At 40.6% G+C, this 16,364-nt stretch overlaps 2 protein-coding genes across 2 annotated transcripts in view; both read right to left on the bottom strand.

Moving 5' to 3' along the window:
- Desi2 (desumoylating isopeptidase 2) overlaps positions 1-12,778 on the bottom strand; it is a 48,106-nt gene extending 35,328 nt beyond the window's left edge. Inside the window, exon 1 of the mRNA XM_004853500.4 lies at positions 12,374-12,778. Coding sequence (XP_004853557.1) covers positions 12,374-12,415 — 42 coding nt within the window. The 5' untranslated portion in view covers positions 12,416-12,778. The remainder of the gene's footprint in view (positions 1-12,373) is intronic.
- A 3,222-nt stretch (positions 12,779-16,000) lies between these two features.
- The window catches only part of Catspere (catsper channel auxiliary subunit epsilon), a 127,067-nt gene continuing 126,703 nt past the window's right edge, over positions 16,001-16,364 (bottom strand). The window contains exon 23 of the mRNA XM_013075321.3: positions 16,001-16,268. Within this exon, the coding sequence (XP_012930775.1) occupies positions 16,115-16,268 (154 nt within the window). The 3' untranslated portion in view covers positions 16,001-16,114. The remainder of the gene's footprint in view (positions 16,269-16,364) is intronic.

Here is a 16,364-nt window from a genome sequence, read left to right as displayed (position 1 = left end):
TTCCCTTTCAATTTCCTTGAAAAGTTTAGAGTAGTGGCAGTAGTTCCTCTCTAACGTCTTGTAGAATTCAGCAGTGAAGCCATCAGGACCTGGGCTTTTCTTTGTTGGTAATTTTTTTTTTTTTGGTAACGGGGATTGAACTTGGGTCCTTGCACTTTCGAGGCAGGCGGCAGAACCACTGAGCTAAATCCCTGGCCCTGTTGGTAAATTTTTAATTATGGTTTCTTTTTTTTTTTTTTTTAAATTACGTTTTCAATTTCACTGATTGTATTTGGGGTGTTTAGAATTTTTATATCTTCTTCGTTCAACTTTGGTAATTCATATGTATCTAGAAATCTGTCCATTTCTTCTGTGTTTTTCCATTTTATTAGAGTACAGGTTCTCGAAGTAGGTTATTGATGATCCTCTAGATTTCTGCTGGGTCTATTGTGACTTCACCTTTTTCGTTCCTAATTGCATGGATTTGAGCCTTTTCTTTCCTTTTTTTGATAAGGCTGGCTAAGGGTTTATCGATTTTATTTATTTTTTTCGAAAAACCAACTCTTCGATTCATTGATTTTTTTGTTATCATTCTCTTAGTCTCCATTGCACTGATTTCTATAATTTCCTCCCTTATACGAGCTTTGGGTTTGTCTTGCTGTTCTTTTTCTAGGAGCTTAAGATTCAGCATTAGATTGTTTATTTGAGCTCACTATTTTCCTAGTGTGGGCATTCACTGCTATGAATTTCCCTCGTAGAACTGCTTTCCTTTTGTTCCATAGATTCCTGCAGGTTAAAAAATTTTTGCCAGCTGTTCCTCAAGACAAAGGTCTACTATCTAGAATATATAAAGAACTAAAAAAATCAGACCCCCCAAATATAAGGACCCAAGTCAAAAATGGGCATCTGAAATGAAGGAACATTTCTCAGACAAAGAAGTAAAAGCAGCAAATAAGCATATGAAAAAATGTTCAACATCACTGGTCATTAGAGAGATGCAAATGAAAACAACGCTGAGATTCCACCTCATCCCAGAAAGAATGGCTGCTATCATGAAATCAACCAATAACAACAAATGGTGGCAGGGTTGTGGGGAGAAAGGAACCCTTCCCCATTGTTGGTAGGGGTGCAGACTGGTGCAACCACTGTGGAACTCAATATGGAGATACCTCAAACAACTAGGATTGGAAGTCCCATTCGACTCAGCTATTCCTCTTCCCAAAAGAATTAAAAGAATCATACCACAGCGATATATGCTCACCCATGTTTATAGCGGCACAGTTTGTAATAGCTAAAACTTGGAAACAGCCCAAATGCCCATCAACTGGAGACTGGATAAAGAAGATGTGGTTTATTTAATAAAATGGAGTACTACTCAGCCATAAAGAATGAGAAACTAAAGACATTTATAGCTAAGTAGATGCACAATGAGGCCATACTCTTAAGTGAAATAAATAGGACACACATGTGTAAATACTGAAAAGTTTCTCTGGTGTGAAAAACTAGAAGTGTAAATAAGAACCAAAATGTATAACTGATATTGTGAAATAGGAAGGAAACATCTAAAGGAGTAGGGGAAGTGGGAGGGGTAGGGGACAGGAAAGAAGGGAAAAGAAAAAATATGAGAAAAGGAAAAACATGGAAACAAAGTCTTTGTAAATAGGGAAGGGTGGAGGGGGTGAAGGGAGGGCAGGGGAATGGGGAAAAATTAAGAACCAAGATACATCATGTAAAGGCACAAGATCCCAATGATGAATATAACTATAATTGTTTACCTAAAATGTACCAATAAACTTAATGGAAAAAACATATTAGGGAATTGGTCTAGTACAATGGCTGGCAAATAGAAAATGTTAGCTCCTTATAGCAAAACTCAATATCAATATCAACACCTCCCCCAGTTATTCATAAATGTGGTAACCATTACACTTAAAATTTCAGTGAGTTTTTTTTTTAAAAACTGCTTCTAAATTGAATTTGAAAAATAAATGTGTAAGCCGGGTGTGGTGGTACACACCGGTAATCCCAGCACTTGGGAGGCTGAGGCAGGAGGATTGCCATGAGTTTGAGGCCAGCCTGAGCTACACAGAGAGACCCTGTCTCAGAGGGAGAAAAAAAAAAAAAAGGTAAGAAAGGTAAATACAATTCTGAAGGGAATTAGAGAAACTCAGATATTAACAGATACGAAAATACACTAGAAGACAGCTGTAAGTAAAGATCTAAAAATGGAGCAGGTAGTAGTAACTAAATTAACAAACAGCACAGAAAGTCTTCAAATAGACCTATATTTCCATGATAATTTAGTATAGGACAGATGTAGCTTCTGCCTCAAATTGGCATGGTTAATTATGAATTATTCAATAAGCAGTGTACAGGGCTACAGATTATTCTTATAATTTTATGTGAGGGAAGATTTTCCTATGCATGACATGGAGCTGAAAAGTTTTGACCACATGTATTTTTAAAATTTCTGCAAGGCAAGACACTGTAAATACAGTTAACAAACTTCAGAGGGGATTTTAATTTATCACTATTACTTCATAACTAACACGCTTGGGCCTATTCGTCTTCATTTTATATTTTTATCTTGTTTTCTCTCTAATGCCGTAAGACATACGGCTGTTTTACTTTTTCCTCTCTAGGTCTGACTTTTATCCCAATAATACTTACATCTTAATAAAAAAAATTACAGCTACTCAAATATAATTTTCCAATATGAGCAAAAATCACCTGTATCTACTGTCTAGCCTCTCCTCCTCCTCTGCCTTGCTCCACACTTTCTATCTTCTCCCACTCAAGGTTTGGCCAATACAATCAACTGACAGGCTTTGGTGTCATGAAAGAGAGGACTAAAATTAGCTTGATTTTTGTTCCCTTGTGGTAACTATTTTGCCTGTGTATCTGTAAATTTTTTCTGTTTTACTAGCTTCCATTGAATTTCCCTTTTAAAAACTGCTGCCTAGCATTTGATGCTAACAGAGTTCTGACTTTCTAAAGCTTGTTTGCTCTTCAGTTTCCAATAGCTATTCATTAATTCCTACTGTAATTTTAAATTAGGCAATGGTGCTTTCCGTCTTTGTGGAATCTACCTAATCTCTGATTCTTTCCCATTCTGGTACTGCTTGTTCTACTTTCAATGATCCTCATCAATCTACTTGAGAACAAAAATCAGAAATTCCCCTTAAAAACTTTTTTGCTATCTATTCACTTAAGAAGCTCTGCATGGGTGGGTGGATTTAGGGCCTGTGTACCCTCTTACTCTCCGTCTGGAATGTTCCTGCCCTCGATATCCACAGGGTATACTCCTTCATCGCCCAGGAATCCTCCTGGTGAGACTTTCTTGACCACACTATTTGAAACTTTAGTGTGAACTACAACTGTGCCGGACACAGTGGTGCACACACCTGTAATCACAGCGCTTTAAGAAGCTAAGGAGGACCATTAAAAAAAAGAAAAGAAACTTTACAACAAAACAAAATAAATCTACAAGTATACCCAGACTGACTGACATTGTTCCTCTCTGCTTAATTTTCCTGTTTAACACTATTGCCACTTGATATCCCCTGACAAATTTTACTTATTTATTAGCTTTGTTCTATCAATAGATGGTATAGAGGAGCCTGGCATTAACTTACTTGTTTGCATGTATTTTCTCAATAAAAGTTCAAAAGAAAAATTATTCATCAACAGGGAGGAAAAAGAATGATAAAACAGATGCCAATTCTTCTCAAGTTAATTTATAGGTTTAGTTCAATTAAAAAAAAAACCTATAAACTGTGGGTACTGCCATGGTTTAGATTTTTTTAAAAAGTTTTTTGAGACAGGGTCTCCCTATGCAGTCCAGGCTGGTCTTGAACTCATTGTGTAGCTCAGGTTGGCCTTGAACTCATAGTGATCCTCCTGCCTCAGCCTCCTGAGTGGTGAGATTACAGGTCACTCAGATACTATGGTTTAGAATGAAAACATCCTTGAAAAGTCTCATGGGTTCAGAGGTGGGGCTTTGAGTGGTGATTAGATCATGGGGTGCTAAACTTATGAACAGGTTAATCCAAGGATGAGTTCATAGTTGAAATTGCAGTAAGAAGTGGGGTTTGGTTGAAGGAAGCAGGTCACAGGGATGCCTTTCTGACTCTTCCCCTGCCCTCTCTGCTACCTGATGCCATGAGTTGAGGTCTCCTCTGCCATATCCTTCCACCATGATATGATGTTTCTGCTTTGCAGCCAGCCAACCATGGACTAAGGCCTCTGAGAACTGGAAGCCAAAAAATAAACCTTTCCTCCTTTAGGCTGAGTATTCAGGTATTTTGTCCCACCAACAAAAAGCTGACCAATACAGGAATACATAAAAAAGAACTGATAGTCAGGACTCAGATAATCTGTACACACACGTTCACAGCAGTATTATTAACTACAGCCAAATGGTGGAAGGAAGTAACCACAGACAAGTGGATAAAGAAATGTGGTATACACATATAATGGAACATTATTCAGCCTTGAAAAAGAAGTTCTTAAGCCACAACACAGATGGACCATGAGGACACTATGGCAAGTGAAATTAGTCACAAAGGAGCAAATACTGTGTGGTTCCACTTATAAGGTATGTATCTAGTAAAATTTACACACACAGAATGGTAGATACCAGGGACTAGGAGAAGGGGGAATGAAGAGTTGTTAGTGGATATAGAGCTTCAGTTTTGCAAGATAAGTAAGTTCTGAAGACTGGCTGGAAAACTATACGGGTATATCTAATACTATTAACTGTACAGTTAAAATGGTTAAGATGGTAAGTTTTATGTGTATTTTAAAATAGTGTAATTAAAACAAAAAAAATCTGTGCTAATATTTCAAAGACTTAAACATACTCAATAAAATGAGTAAAAGCCAAGAAAACTCTGGAATAATAATGAAGGGAAACTGGCCCAGCTACATACAAAATATAATGGGAAGTTGTAACAATTAAAACAGAGTGGTGGCCAGGCAGGTATGTTGGTGCACACTGTAATCTCAGCACTTGGGAGGGTGAGGCAGGAGGATCACCATGAGTTTGAGGTCAGTCTGGACTACTCTGCAAGACTGCAGTAAAGAGGTGAGGCTAGATCACAATTGTGTATGGGCAAGAATTCATTATTATGATAAGGATATCACAATTTAGTGAGGAAAAACTATTTCAAATAACATAGGGCCAACTGGTTACTTTTTAAGTTACTGTTTTAGGGGTTGGAAGCCACATAACACATACCAAAATGCACTTCAGATAAAGTAAAAAAAAATTTATATGTATTCTATTTGCGCACCTTTTTACTATTCTTCTACCTTATAGTTTCATACTACTGTATTTTGAAGTCATCATTTTACATTCTATTAATCAACTGGCTGATATTTGCACAACAACATTGCTTTGGAATTCATTTTGAATAATTTTGAAGAGAATCTGACAGTAAAAGAAAGTATATCCCATTTTAAGAAAAATCCATTTAAGAAAAGAATCTGAACAGGCTCTCCCTGGTATTGCATTAGTATTTAATTTATAAATTTCAAAATTCTATTTTGTTAACTTTATCCATCATCATAAATGTAACCACAGAACTGATGTGCATTAAACTACTGCTCTTCTGAGCTAAAATACACTGTACCACTACAGCTATTAGTCACCAATGTGCTTGAATGCTACCCAACATTTGAGTACTCGTCAATCATAAAAGGTTTCTGTGCTTTTTTTAATACTTCAAATTTTCTATTTTAAGTTGCTAGGTTAATAGTTATTTTGTGCCAACTTAAGGAACTGCTAAAAGGGAACACTGAGGATTTTTCATTTACAATATACCTTTCGGAGACAGTGTGGTAGGTAGAACTGACTCCCTAGTGTCTGAACCTGTGTATATGTTACATTACTGGCAAAATGACTACAGATGTAATTAAAATCCTTTAAAATAGGTAAATTACACTGGACTATCTGGGTAGGTCTCATTTAATTATACAAGCTGGAGGTGGAATAGATGTGGCAGAGGAGAGAAATCATTGATACTTGAAGTGGGAGGACCCAACATACCATTGCTGGTTTGAAGATGGAGGAATACAAGACATTTTAAGCAGCTGAGCGAGACACCTAGCTGATAGCCAGCAAAATATGGGACTGAGATTTAAAACCCTAAGTAACAGCTGGGTGTGGTAGTGCATGCCCGTAATCCCAGCACTCAGGAGGCTGAGGTAGGAGGATCACCTTGAGTTTGAGGCCAGCCTGGGCTACACAGTTCAAAGCCAGCCTGAACTACATGTGAGATGAGACCTTGTCTCAATAAATAAACAAACAAACAAACAAACCCCGAGTAAGATTTCTGCTAATCAATTTGAATGTGTTCGGACACAAATTTGCCCACAGAGCCTAATAACTTGATTTTGGTCTTGTGAGGTTTGGAACAGGGCAACCAGCCTAGAACACCTGGGCTTCTAACTTGTAAAATGTGAACTAAGCAAATCTGTGTACTAAACAGCCAAGTTTTTGTCACTGTTGCAATAAAAATAAATATGGAGCTTGAATTTTCTCACATACACTAAACGGGTGGGGGGCAGTGAAGATTTAGGATTGTCCTTTTTGATTAGACTCATTGGCCACTGTTTCTACGTTTTGGTTTTTTCTGGTTTTTTGGTGCCAGGGATCGAACTGGGGTCCTTTCGCTTGTGCAGCAGGCGGCGAAACCACTGAGCTAAATCCCTGCCCACTGTTTGTACGGTAAGTGGTGGAAAGTGGCACTGACCCAAGAAGCATACTTTGTTATAAGAGAGCTTATTAACGAGTTAATCTATGTTAAAAGTCAGTAGCTGACAATGTTTTGGAGATTATTTTCTAAGATCTAACTTCAAGAAATAAACTCTCAGTCTAGTCCCGCAGTATTAAAAAAAAATGTTTTGTAAAGGAAGAGTATTTTTCCTCTGTTCATTTCTATCACCTCTCTGTCTTCATCTGGTCCAACAATCAAAAATCTAAAAATCAGCAATAGTACTAAGAAAAATACAAAAGGAAAAACCAAAACTCTGAAATAGGGATTTGGCACAAAGAGGATCACATGAGCTTTTCATCCATTTAAATACTGGCACTTCTAATAAAAACTGGCTAGTTAAAATCCCACCCGCTTGGTAAATATTTACATAACACCTTGTAAGTACAAGCCATGTTGTTGATACAGCGCAGCCTTGACTTACGGACTTGATCAGTTCCGAGGTAGCGTTGGTTACACGTCAATACAGCTGAGATCTGGATGTTTACCTGGGCACACGCTATAGATAGCAAGAGGCAGATGAATCTTCCATCAACCCAATTAACCTAAATTGCTGGTATGTCAGGCCAGTTGTATCTTGAGGGTCCACTATACTTGTCATGATGTCATCAAGGAAGCTACTGTCTAGTGAGATGCACAGGACTTAATATACGCTATGCAGTAACTGAAACAAGCAGAAAGCTCCAGTAGGGCACAGAAGTTCACCCAAGAATGAGAAGTAAAGGGTAAACTACAGCCAGAAGTTTAGTCCAGGAGTTGGACTGAGACATTCCAGGCAGAAGAATCAGCATATGTCCAGATGCAGGGGTGTGAATTCAGTACACAAGAGCCTGTCTGGATAACCAAAAATTTTCACTGTGTGAACATAAAAGTGTACACACAGGCAGAGGAGATAGGCCTTCAACTGCCAGGTAGGTACCATCTCATAAAGGGCATGAGATTTTATTCTACAAGTAAATTTTATGCAGAGGAATGGCACAATCATTCATGTTTCGAGAAAGGTAAATGGTAAAAGAATGGAAAGTAAATTTAAAAAAAAGTAATACAGAGATTGAAACTAGTAAGGAAGCCATTATACTTTATTACACAGAGCGAGATAATGACAGCCTGAAGTTAAACTTGAAAATAGTGGAAATAAGAGTAAAACAACCAATTTAAACAAATATGTACTCAGAAAGTAAAATGTGACAGGCATCCTAAGTTTCCAGTGACTGCCATTTTCCAAATACCTGCCTTCCTTACCTACAAGTCACTGGACAGGGGAGAATAGCCAGATACCCACTTACTCTGCTTTGGCAGTTATGTGGGAGCTAATTCTGGGGCATCTCTAAGAAAGTAGGGTGGCTCTGGCAATGTTTTTCCTTTCTGTGAAAGGACACAGGTGCCTGTGAAGAAAGTCCTCGCCCTCTTTGCCTTCTTTTACATCCTGAAGGAGAATACCATGTTTAGTGCTATGGTAGTAACTTTACAGTACAGAAGACAAAAACGACCAAAGGCAACAACAAGCTGAACACAGGAGTGTACGAGAGTGGGAAAATCTCAGGGATTTTTTGGTGGTACTGGAGATTGAACCCAGGGCCTTTCACACTGAGCTACATTGCCAGCCAGCCCTTTTCAAAAAATTATAAAGACAGCATCTCACCAAATTACTAAGTTGCCCAGGCTGGGGTCAAACCTGTAACCCTCCTGCCTCAGCCTTCTGAAAACCTTGATTTTTGATGACATGACTCAGCTGTTGAGCTAACCCAGGACTAAGTACCCTTTCAATTTAGGCCACTGACGGTCAAGTTTTGTTATTTTCAGATGGATCAACCACAATGAAACACAGACCAGACTTGGTGACTGACTGTGAAGGGTTTGTGATGAAAAGGAATTCAGATTTACTCCCAAGTTTCTGGTCTGGATTACTGAGTAAAAGAAAGTACTAGTTACCAAGATAAAATTATAACAAAAGTGGCGGTGTTTGGGGGTCAATAGAAGAGTGTGATGTATGGAGAGGCGGAAGAGGTTTGTTCCTGGACATGATTCTGAGACATTATGAACCCACTGAAGTAAAGAGTATATTTAGATGTGTAGGTCTGAAACTTGTTCAGAAACTCTAAATTAGATCTATAGATGTCTGTGAGAAAGGCAGGGCAAAAGAATGGAGTCCAGGCAAAAATGCTTAAATCTGAAGGGTCCTAAAGAGTATTTCTTCAAGATTCTGAAGATGTGTAGATACTAACAACACGAAGAACCTTGTTTATAGAATAAATCTACAAACACTATCAAATACCTTCCTATTTTACAGGTATTAGTAGTCACGATATTAAAAAGAAAATCCAGATCAATGAAAAAGGAAAACTTTCTGCTAAAGTGACTACACCAGAGATTTCTCCCCATGCTTGAAACTAATCGGAATCAACTTGCTACATATGCTAGTGAATTAGAAATATGTGAATAACCGCATTTCCAAGACCCAGAAAATAACTACAGGACATGTTTTATTGGAGGCAGACTGCCCCAAGTACACAGAGGAGCATAACCACTGAGAAGAGAGCATGTAATAATTTAGCAGCACTGTGCATGATTAAGTAACCTTTTGAGGATGACACTATTCTTCCAGGAGAAGTTAATATAGCTGCCCTTGATAAAACTATTTACGAATACGTAGCAGTTACAGAACAAGAGGAATGATCCACACAGCTCCCCCAATCTAGTAAATAGGAAAAATACAGGTAGAGTGGAAGCAGGTGACAATCTGACAAAGAGACACAAGGATACACAGCAATAGGTATAACATACCACTGTCACAACAAACCAATGGTTGATTTTTATATTAAGTTTGGACAAGACAGCTCATATACTAAGCCTGTAGAAAACAGCAAGCCTCAAAGGCATCTAACAGGAATAAGAATTATAACCAAAGATAAAAGGAATTCATCCTTGGCATCAAAGCAAAACCATTATCAAAAGTTAAAACTGATTTGAGAAAAATGAATATGAAAGACGAAAACGTATACCTCAACCCACTGGTCTTCCTCCTAAATTACAGTGTAACTGATCACACTGATCCCTTCCACAGAAATGTTAAGTGGTTTCACCTTCACAGGCCCTCAGCCCTTCACTCAAGCCCATCATCTCTCCGACTTGTGATGTTCCAGTAGAACTTTCAGTTTTCTCTCCTTTCAAGCATCCTGTACTCTAGTAATACTGGACGAGCTGGTATTTCCCAAATCCAGCCTGTCCTTTCCAACTCCTGCCATTTTGTTCATGTCCTCTGCCCTTGGCGAGCCTACCGATGCTTCAAGTTTCACCCATTTTATCTTTCAGCATTCCCTGATCCTATAACCTACAGTCTCCATGGCATTCTTTTTTGCTTTTAACAAAATCCTGTTATGTCTTTGTTGCTATTGTTACCTCCCTCATGATACTCTAAATTCCTTAAAAAAGGATAATTAATTCATCTTGTAGCTTCTACAAGGTCAAAATTAAATTAGTAATAAGTTGCTGAATTAGTGATATAAAATATTCATAGACCAAAAACTCTCAAAAGAACATACAAGTGTTTTAGAAGTCTAATAATTCAACTATCCTCCATTCTGATTAATATGTTCCTCCTCCTGTTGATAGGAAGAAGCAATATGTGAGAACCCAGAAATTACTCTGTAGAGAAGACAAATCAAGACTGTAGCCTAGAAACTCTAGATACCACTTTTAGTCATCTGGGGAGGGCGCTTTACCCTGTTCTTTGTCTGCTTCCTCTGTAACTACTTACTTTTTACAAAAGTTGAGAAATGAGCTCTTGGTTACTTAGGTAGTATTAGATTGTTCAGAACACCTTTTCCTTAAAAAACACGGGTTGGAATATCTCTAGCCTCAGTTTAGCATACTTAGCAATGGTTTTCCTGATTTACACAATACCTACCAAATGCCAAAAGACATTATTTTCTGTTTAATTTCAAAAGCAACCTCCCCTTCCCCACGGTACCAGGAACTGAACCCATGACATTACAGAGGTGAGCACTTTACTCCTGAGCTGCATTCCTAGCTCTTAAAAAAGCAGAACTTTTCCTATTTTCACAGGTTTCTTTTTTTTTTTTTTTGGTACCGGGGATCACACTCGGATCCTTGCGCTTGTGCAGCAGGGGGCGAAACCACTGAGCTAAATCTCTGGCCCTTCACAGGTTTCTTTAAGGCTCTGAAACCATGGCCTCTGGCCACAACATAATCCTAATTTATATTAAAAAAAAAGGCGCATCTTAAGATGTGGTCTTAAGAGTAGAATATATTTACAGGGATGGTTTGTGATAGTCTCTATGAATAAAAAAGAAACCAAATTCAGATGGGGCACACTGAAACAATAAAAGGCCATACAAAGTCTCAAAAAAGAGGAGTGTCTGGTTGAACACAAAGTTTAGAGAATTCTTAACTAGTGACATACGCCAAAAGCCTTACACTGTCTTGGTTTTCTAAGGCCCCTTGCTTCATTATTCTTCCCTTTAGCTCTTCTACTATCGGCTTTACTTTTCTCCCCGTCAACCCACTTGCTTTTATCTCCAGGCTTACATCAGAACTTAACAGAGGATTCACCTCAAGTCAGGGGCAGACCCTCCGCTCTGCTGACATAATTCCCAGATATGGTTTGCAGAATCCCTTTTTTACATTCTAAATTTATAATCTTATAAACAATACAAAGAATACAAAGTTTAGATCCGTGAGTGAGAACCAAGAATCTGCACTGCAGAATTTTTGCAGCTTTAAACCAACAAAAATAACGAGCGGGGTTTTGTCTTTTGCCAATCCACTTACAAAAAATTCTACGCACTGTAGGCAGAGATAATCTTTACAAAACAAAACTCGGTAACCAAAGGCAAGCCAACAAACCCAAGCATGCAGCTAGCTAGCACAGTAATTTTCTAGCGGTTGTTTTTCTGGGGGTATTTCAGTCGCAACGATCGGGCGAACCAGCCCTTGAACTCGAGTCTGTGCTTGCAGCACTTCAGACTTAGGTGACAGAATAAACAAGTTCTTTCTTTCCCCTTCAGTGGTCACGTCATCCACCTGTTGCATCACCTGGAAAGTGGCCTTCGGAATCTAGGGAAGGAGCAGCTAACGTGATCTCTAAATAATTCAGCCGGGCTATTTTCCTGATAAATTTTGGCCTCATTCATTTTCACGAGGTTGCCTTGGAGGCAAGGGTGTGCGGGCTCCTGTTCAGCTTTGAAAAGATTCTAGCAGAGGCATCGACAGCTGTGACTTTCTGGACTTAAGACGGGCTCGAGAGTTTGAAGACTTGAGCATCTAGAGAAACGCAGGGTTCAGTAGAAGCAGAGAGAGGAGCGCGAGCGCGGGCGATCGGGACGGGGAGAGCGGGGCAGCTGTGGGCCAGGTGGCGGAGGGGAGGTCGGAACCGCGACGGAAGCGCTGCAGAAAGGACACTGCGCGGACGCCGCCAGGGGCCGGGCCCGGAGCGGGTGCAGCCGACCCGAGCCTCGGCCGAAGCCCCGGGGCTGACAGGGTCGCGCCGGGCGGAGCGCCGCGGGCGCCAGGACGGGGAAGCCGGCCCCATCCCCTCCCCCACCCTGGGCGCTCAGCTGGGGGCGGGCAGCCCAGGAAGCGCCCGGGGCCGCACTCACCATGTCGTACACGTTGAGCACCACTAACTGGTTAGCCCCCATCCTCCTCTCCGCGGCCGCCGCCTCGTCCGCAAGCCGCTTGCTCTCGGCCGGGCCGAGGCCGCTCCCACCCCGCGGGCGCCTCGGGGGGCCCGAGCCGGGCACTACGCGTACAGCCCGGCCCGCCGCAGCCGAGGCGGAAGCATCGGGCAGCCGGGCCGCTCCGGGGCGCCGCACACAGAAGCCGGTGTGAGGTCGGGACCGGACCGGTGGCGGGCCCGCTCCGGCTCAGGCGCCTCCCCTCGGCGGCAGACACGTGGGGAAAGGCGGGGTCTGAGTGAGGGGCGGGCGCCAGGCGCCCCAGAGGCGGGGCCGGCCCGGCGCCGGGCTGCACTCGCCTGCGCTCTAGTTCCCTACTGCCGCACCTCGGGACTTAAAATGGCGACAGCCTCGGAGCCTCTCCGACCCAGAGGTACGAGGTCGCAGAAAAACTACAATTTCCAGCATGCAGAGCGGCGCCGAGGCGTAATCTCCACAGCCCTGTACTACAGTTTCCAGCATGCTCTGGGGTTCAGAGCCTCAGCAGTTGTCCCGGGAGACTACAGCTCCCGGCATGCGGTGCCTTAAATCGGCCGGCGGATGCTAAACTGTTCGTCCTTGGCGGGAGGTGAAGTCGTCCACCTTCAAGCTCGCGGCGCTGACTTTGGTGCTGTTAATTTATGCCTCGTTGAGCCTGGTGAAGCCGACAGAATGTGGCAAAAGACCAAAGTCATGACCCTAAGCCCCGCCCCCCCTTTATTTTGCTTATTTAATTTTGCAAAGGGAAGAGCGAAGAAATTGAGGAAGGTAGGATACTGGTGAAGGATGGGATGTAAGATGCATCCAGTTAATCCTCAATATAGAATTTATAAGATTACGCTGCTGAGATGGGAAGAGAGTACAGCATTCATGGATTAGCACAACCCACGGACACGTAAGGGGCTCGTCCATTCATTCAACAAATATTTGTGGTGTGTGTCTCATATGCTAAGCACCTTTCAGTGTAGGGGAAGGCTGGGGGGGGGGAACAACAAAATATCAGTGTATGTGCTTTAGGGAACATTAAAGAAGTGATTGAGAGTAATATTATATTGCTGCATAGAGGACTATGTAATGAGTTTTAAGATTATATCTGAATGACAGAAAATCCTGCAAATATCAGAGGGACAAATACGCCACTCAGAGAGAACAGAAGTGCAAAGAGCTGAGGCATGAAGAATTTTTTGGTATTCAAGGAAACAAAAGACTATGACAGGAAGTTAACAGACAAGGAGGCAATGGTGTTGTTGAGCAGGTAGTCAGAAGCCAGATTCTGGAAGAGCTTTTAAATTCATAATGGAGTTTAGATTTTAAGATATAGTAGGGATTGGGGTAGGGAGTGACATACGTTTGTGTGTGTGTGTGTGTGTGTTTAAAAGATTACTTGGGTTGCTGTGTGGAAAATGTAGAGTGGCAAAGGAGGTAGAACCAGGGAAATCAATGTGGTAGATTGTAAAAATAGCCAGTGGCCCAAATTATACATAATCTTTGGTAAGTGTCTCCCCTACTGAGTCTGTGGTGGCCTCAGACTTGCTTTGGCCAATGAGACATTAGTATACATGATGCAAGCGGACTTGAAAGGTACTTTCCAGTGAGAGGCTCTCCTTTTGGAGATCTTGGGAGTCTTGTGACCACATCAAATGAATGAGTCAAGTCTTCACCTATATCCCACTGACATCCAACCAACTGTGAAACTCCTAGACCATCCTGCCCTAGCCATGCCCACCCATCCAGATGAACCACCCACCCAACCCACAGATTGTGAGAAGCAGTTTTGGGGAAGGCAAGAACTATTTCAGAACTACATGCTAGAAGTGGTTTAGATTCTGAGTGGGGGAGACTAAGAAAGTTAGAATTGAAATATTTTGGAGGCAGAGTTTATAGAACTTGCTATTAGGTTGTATGTTGAATTTGGTAGGAGAGTCAAGAATAACTTCTAGAATTTTGATGTGGGCATCTGGATAGATAATGGTGCCATTTATAAGATGTGAAACATTAAACATTGTGGGGATGAATGAAATCGGAAGGAATGGTTTGATCATTTTATGTTAGAGATGCCTTGTACACATCCATGTGATGTAGACATCTGCATAAACAAACTAGTCATAGCTATTAAATAAGCTAAAATAGACATTAATAGAAATAGACTTTAAAGGCTTGGAACTGGCTGGATGACCTAGGAAAATGTGTAGCTCAGAAGAAATAAGCCAAGGACCGAGTTCTAATATCCTTCACCATTTAGAGGTCAAAGATGAAAGAGGAATGATATAGGCAGGAGGGAAATCAGAAAGAACACACAGTGACACAGAAGTCACAAGACTGCTGGATTGAGTGATCTTGTGTGAGCAATCTCACGGAGGAGTGGTTTTTAAGCAGTTGGTAAGAAAGATTGTAGAAACAAATTAAAACGAGGAAATGGAGACAATTCTTAAACTTGGGGCAACTGTTCGATTAGGGCAGTGTAGTCCAGGGAGGGCATTTTAAAGCTGGGAGATACTGGGGCATATTTGTATGTAATGAGAGAGAAGTTGATTATGTATGGGAGAAAGGAGAGATTTTCAAGGTCAAAGAGAGGAGGACGAGGGTTCCAGGTTCCAGGCCTTTGGTTTGAGAGATGCTTCATAATGACAGCATAATAGGGACATGCAAGTATATAGTGATGACATAAAGGGAAGAGAGACATAGCAAGCTAGGAGCACTGGAGTGTGCAAAATGGGGGTGTTCTCTTTTGATTTACTTGGATTTTCTTAATGAATTGTGGGGCAAGGTGGTAGAGTGAGAGGTGAGGAGAATGGTATGAGGAGTTTAAGTAGGACTGACCTATGAGAGAAATTATCTGTTGTTCATTCAGTCATTGAACAAGTATTAAATGAATACCTTTTAGGTGTCAGCCACTGTGTATCACTAGTTCATCCATGAGAAAATGGACAGGATATCTGTCCTCAAGAAGTTGACAACCCAGAGAAAGATAGAATATAATATATATACGTGTGTGTGTGTGTATAAATATATATATCACTCATAAATTTATAATTTAAATCAAGAGACATCAGTAATAGAGGATACCAGGAAGATTTATTTGAGGTGGTTGTCAAGAGACAGATTAACTTAGAATTAAAACCTAGAGTATCAGCTGCCTCATTTTTAATATAACTTTTACATTTTATATATGAATCTACCATAGAAAAACTTCAGAAATCTGTTTAAGACAGGTTAAGTCCATGCATTTTGTGTGTGTGTGTGTGTGTGTGTGTGTGTGCCGGGGATCGAACTCAGGACCTTGCGCTTTTGAGGCAGGCGGTGGCACCACTGAGCTAAATCCCCAGCCCAAGTCTGTGCACTTTTATTGGTCCTTTATACACAAAGTCACTATAACCATATAAGGTTTCATATGAAAAGTTTTATGCAAAATAGCATTTGACATCTATATATTCTCAAAAATTTATTCTTAGGATTAGAGTAACCAAAGTTAGTTTATTTTTTAAAATGCTATATAAGAGTACATAGAATATCTATCTTTAAAATGAACATACAAATACATTAAGGATTGATTTAATAACATACAATATATGAAACTATTCCTGTTTGGGAGCAATTTAAGAACACTTCTGAAATCTTCAATTTGATAATATTAGGGGCTTGTAATTAATATTTCTTGGTCAAACACAATGTATCCATTTATGCCTAATATGTCTTTTGTTTTATGTGAATTTTCTGATATGGCTTATAAATACTTTTTTGATAAAGCTTCATATACTGGAAGTAGCTCAAGACTAGAATACTGATGAACAGCAGCATCATGACAAAGACGATAGCAGAGACCAGGTAGCCACTTGGTCTGAAACAGAAGCAGCAAAAAAGTTATCAGAAGTCATTGTTCTCACTTTGGTTCTTAGTTTCCTTAACCACGCAGGTTTTGAATAGCTGGCTACTA

The sequence above is a fragment of the Heterocephalus glaber genome, unplaced genomic scaffold (assembly GCF_053883595.1).
Source record: "Heterocephalus glaber isolate CG9 unplaced genomic scaffold, H.glaber_assembly_v1.0 deba00001600, whole genome shotgun sequence".
In the NCBI taxonomy this organism is placed as follows: domain Eukaryota; kingdom Metazoa; phylum Chordata; class Mammalia; order Rodentia; family Bathyergidae; genus Heterocephalus; species Heterocephalus glaber.
The sequence above is the reverse complement of the archived record's forward strand: the minus strand, read 5'-3'. Positions and strand labels throughout refer to the sequence as shown.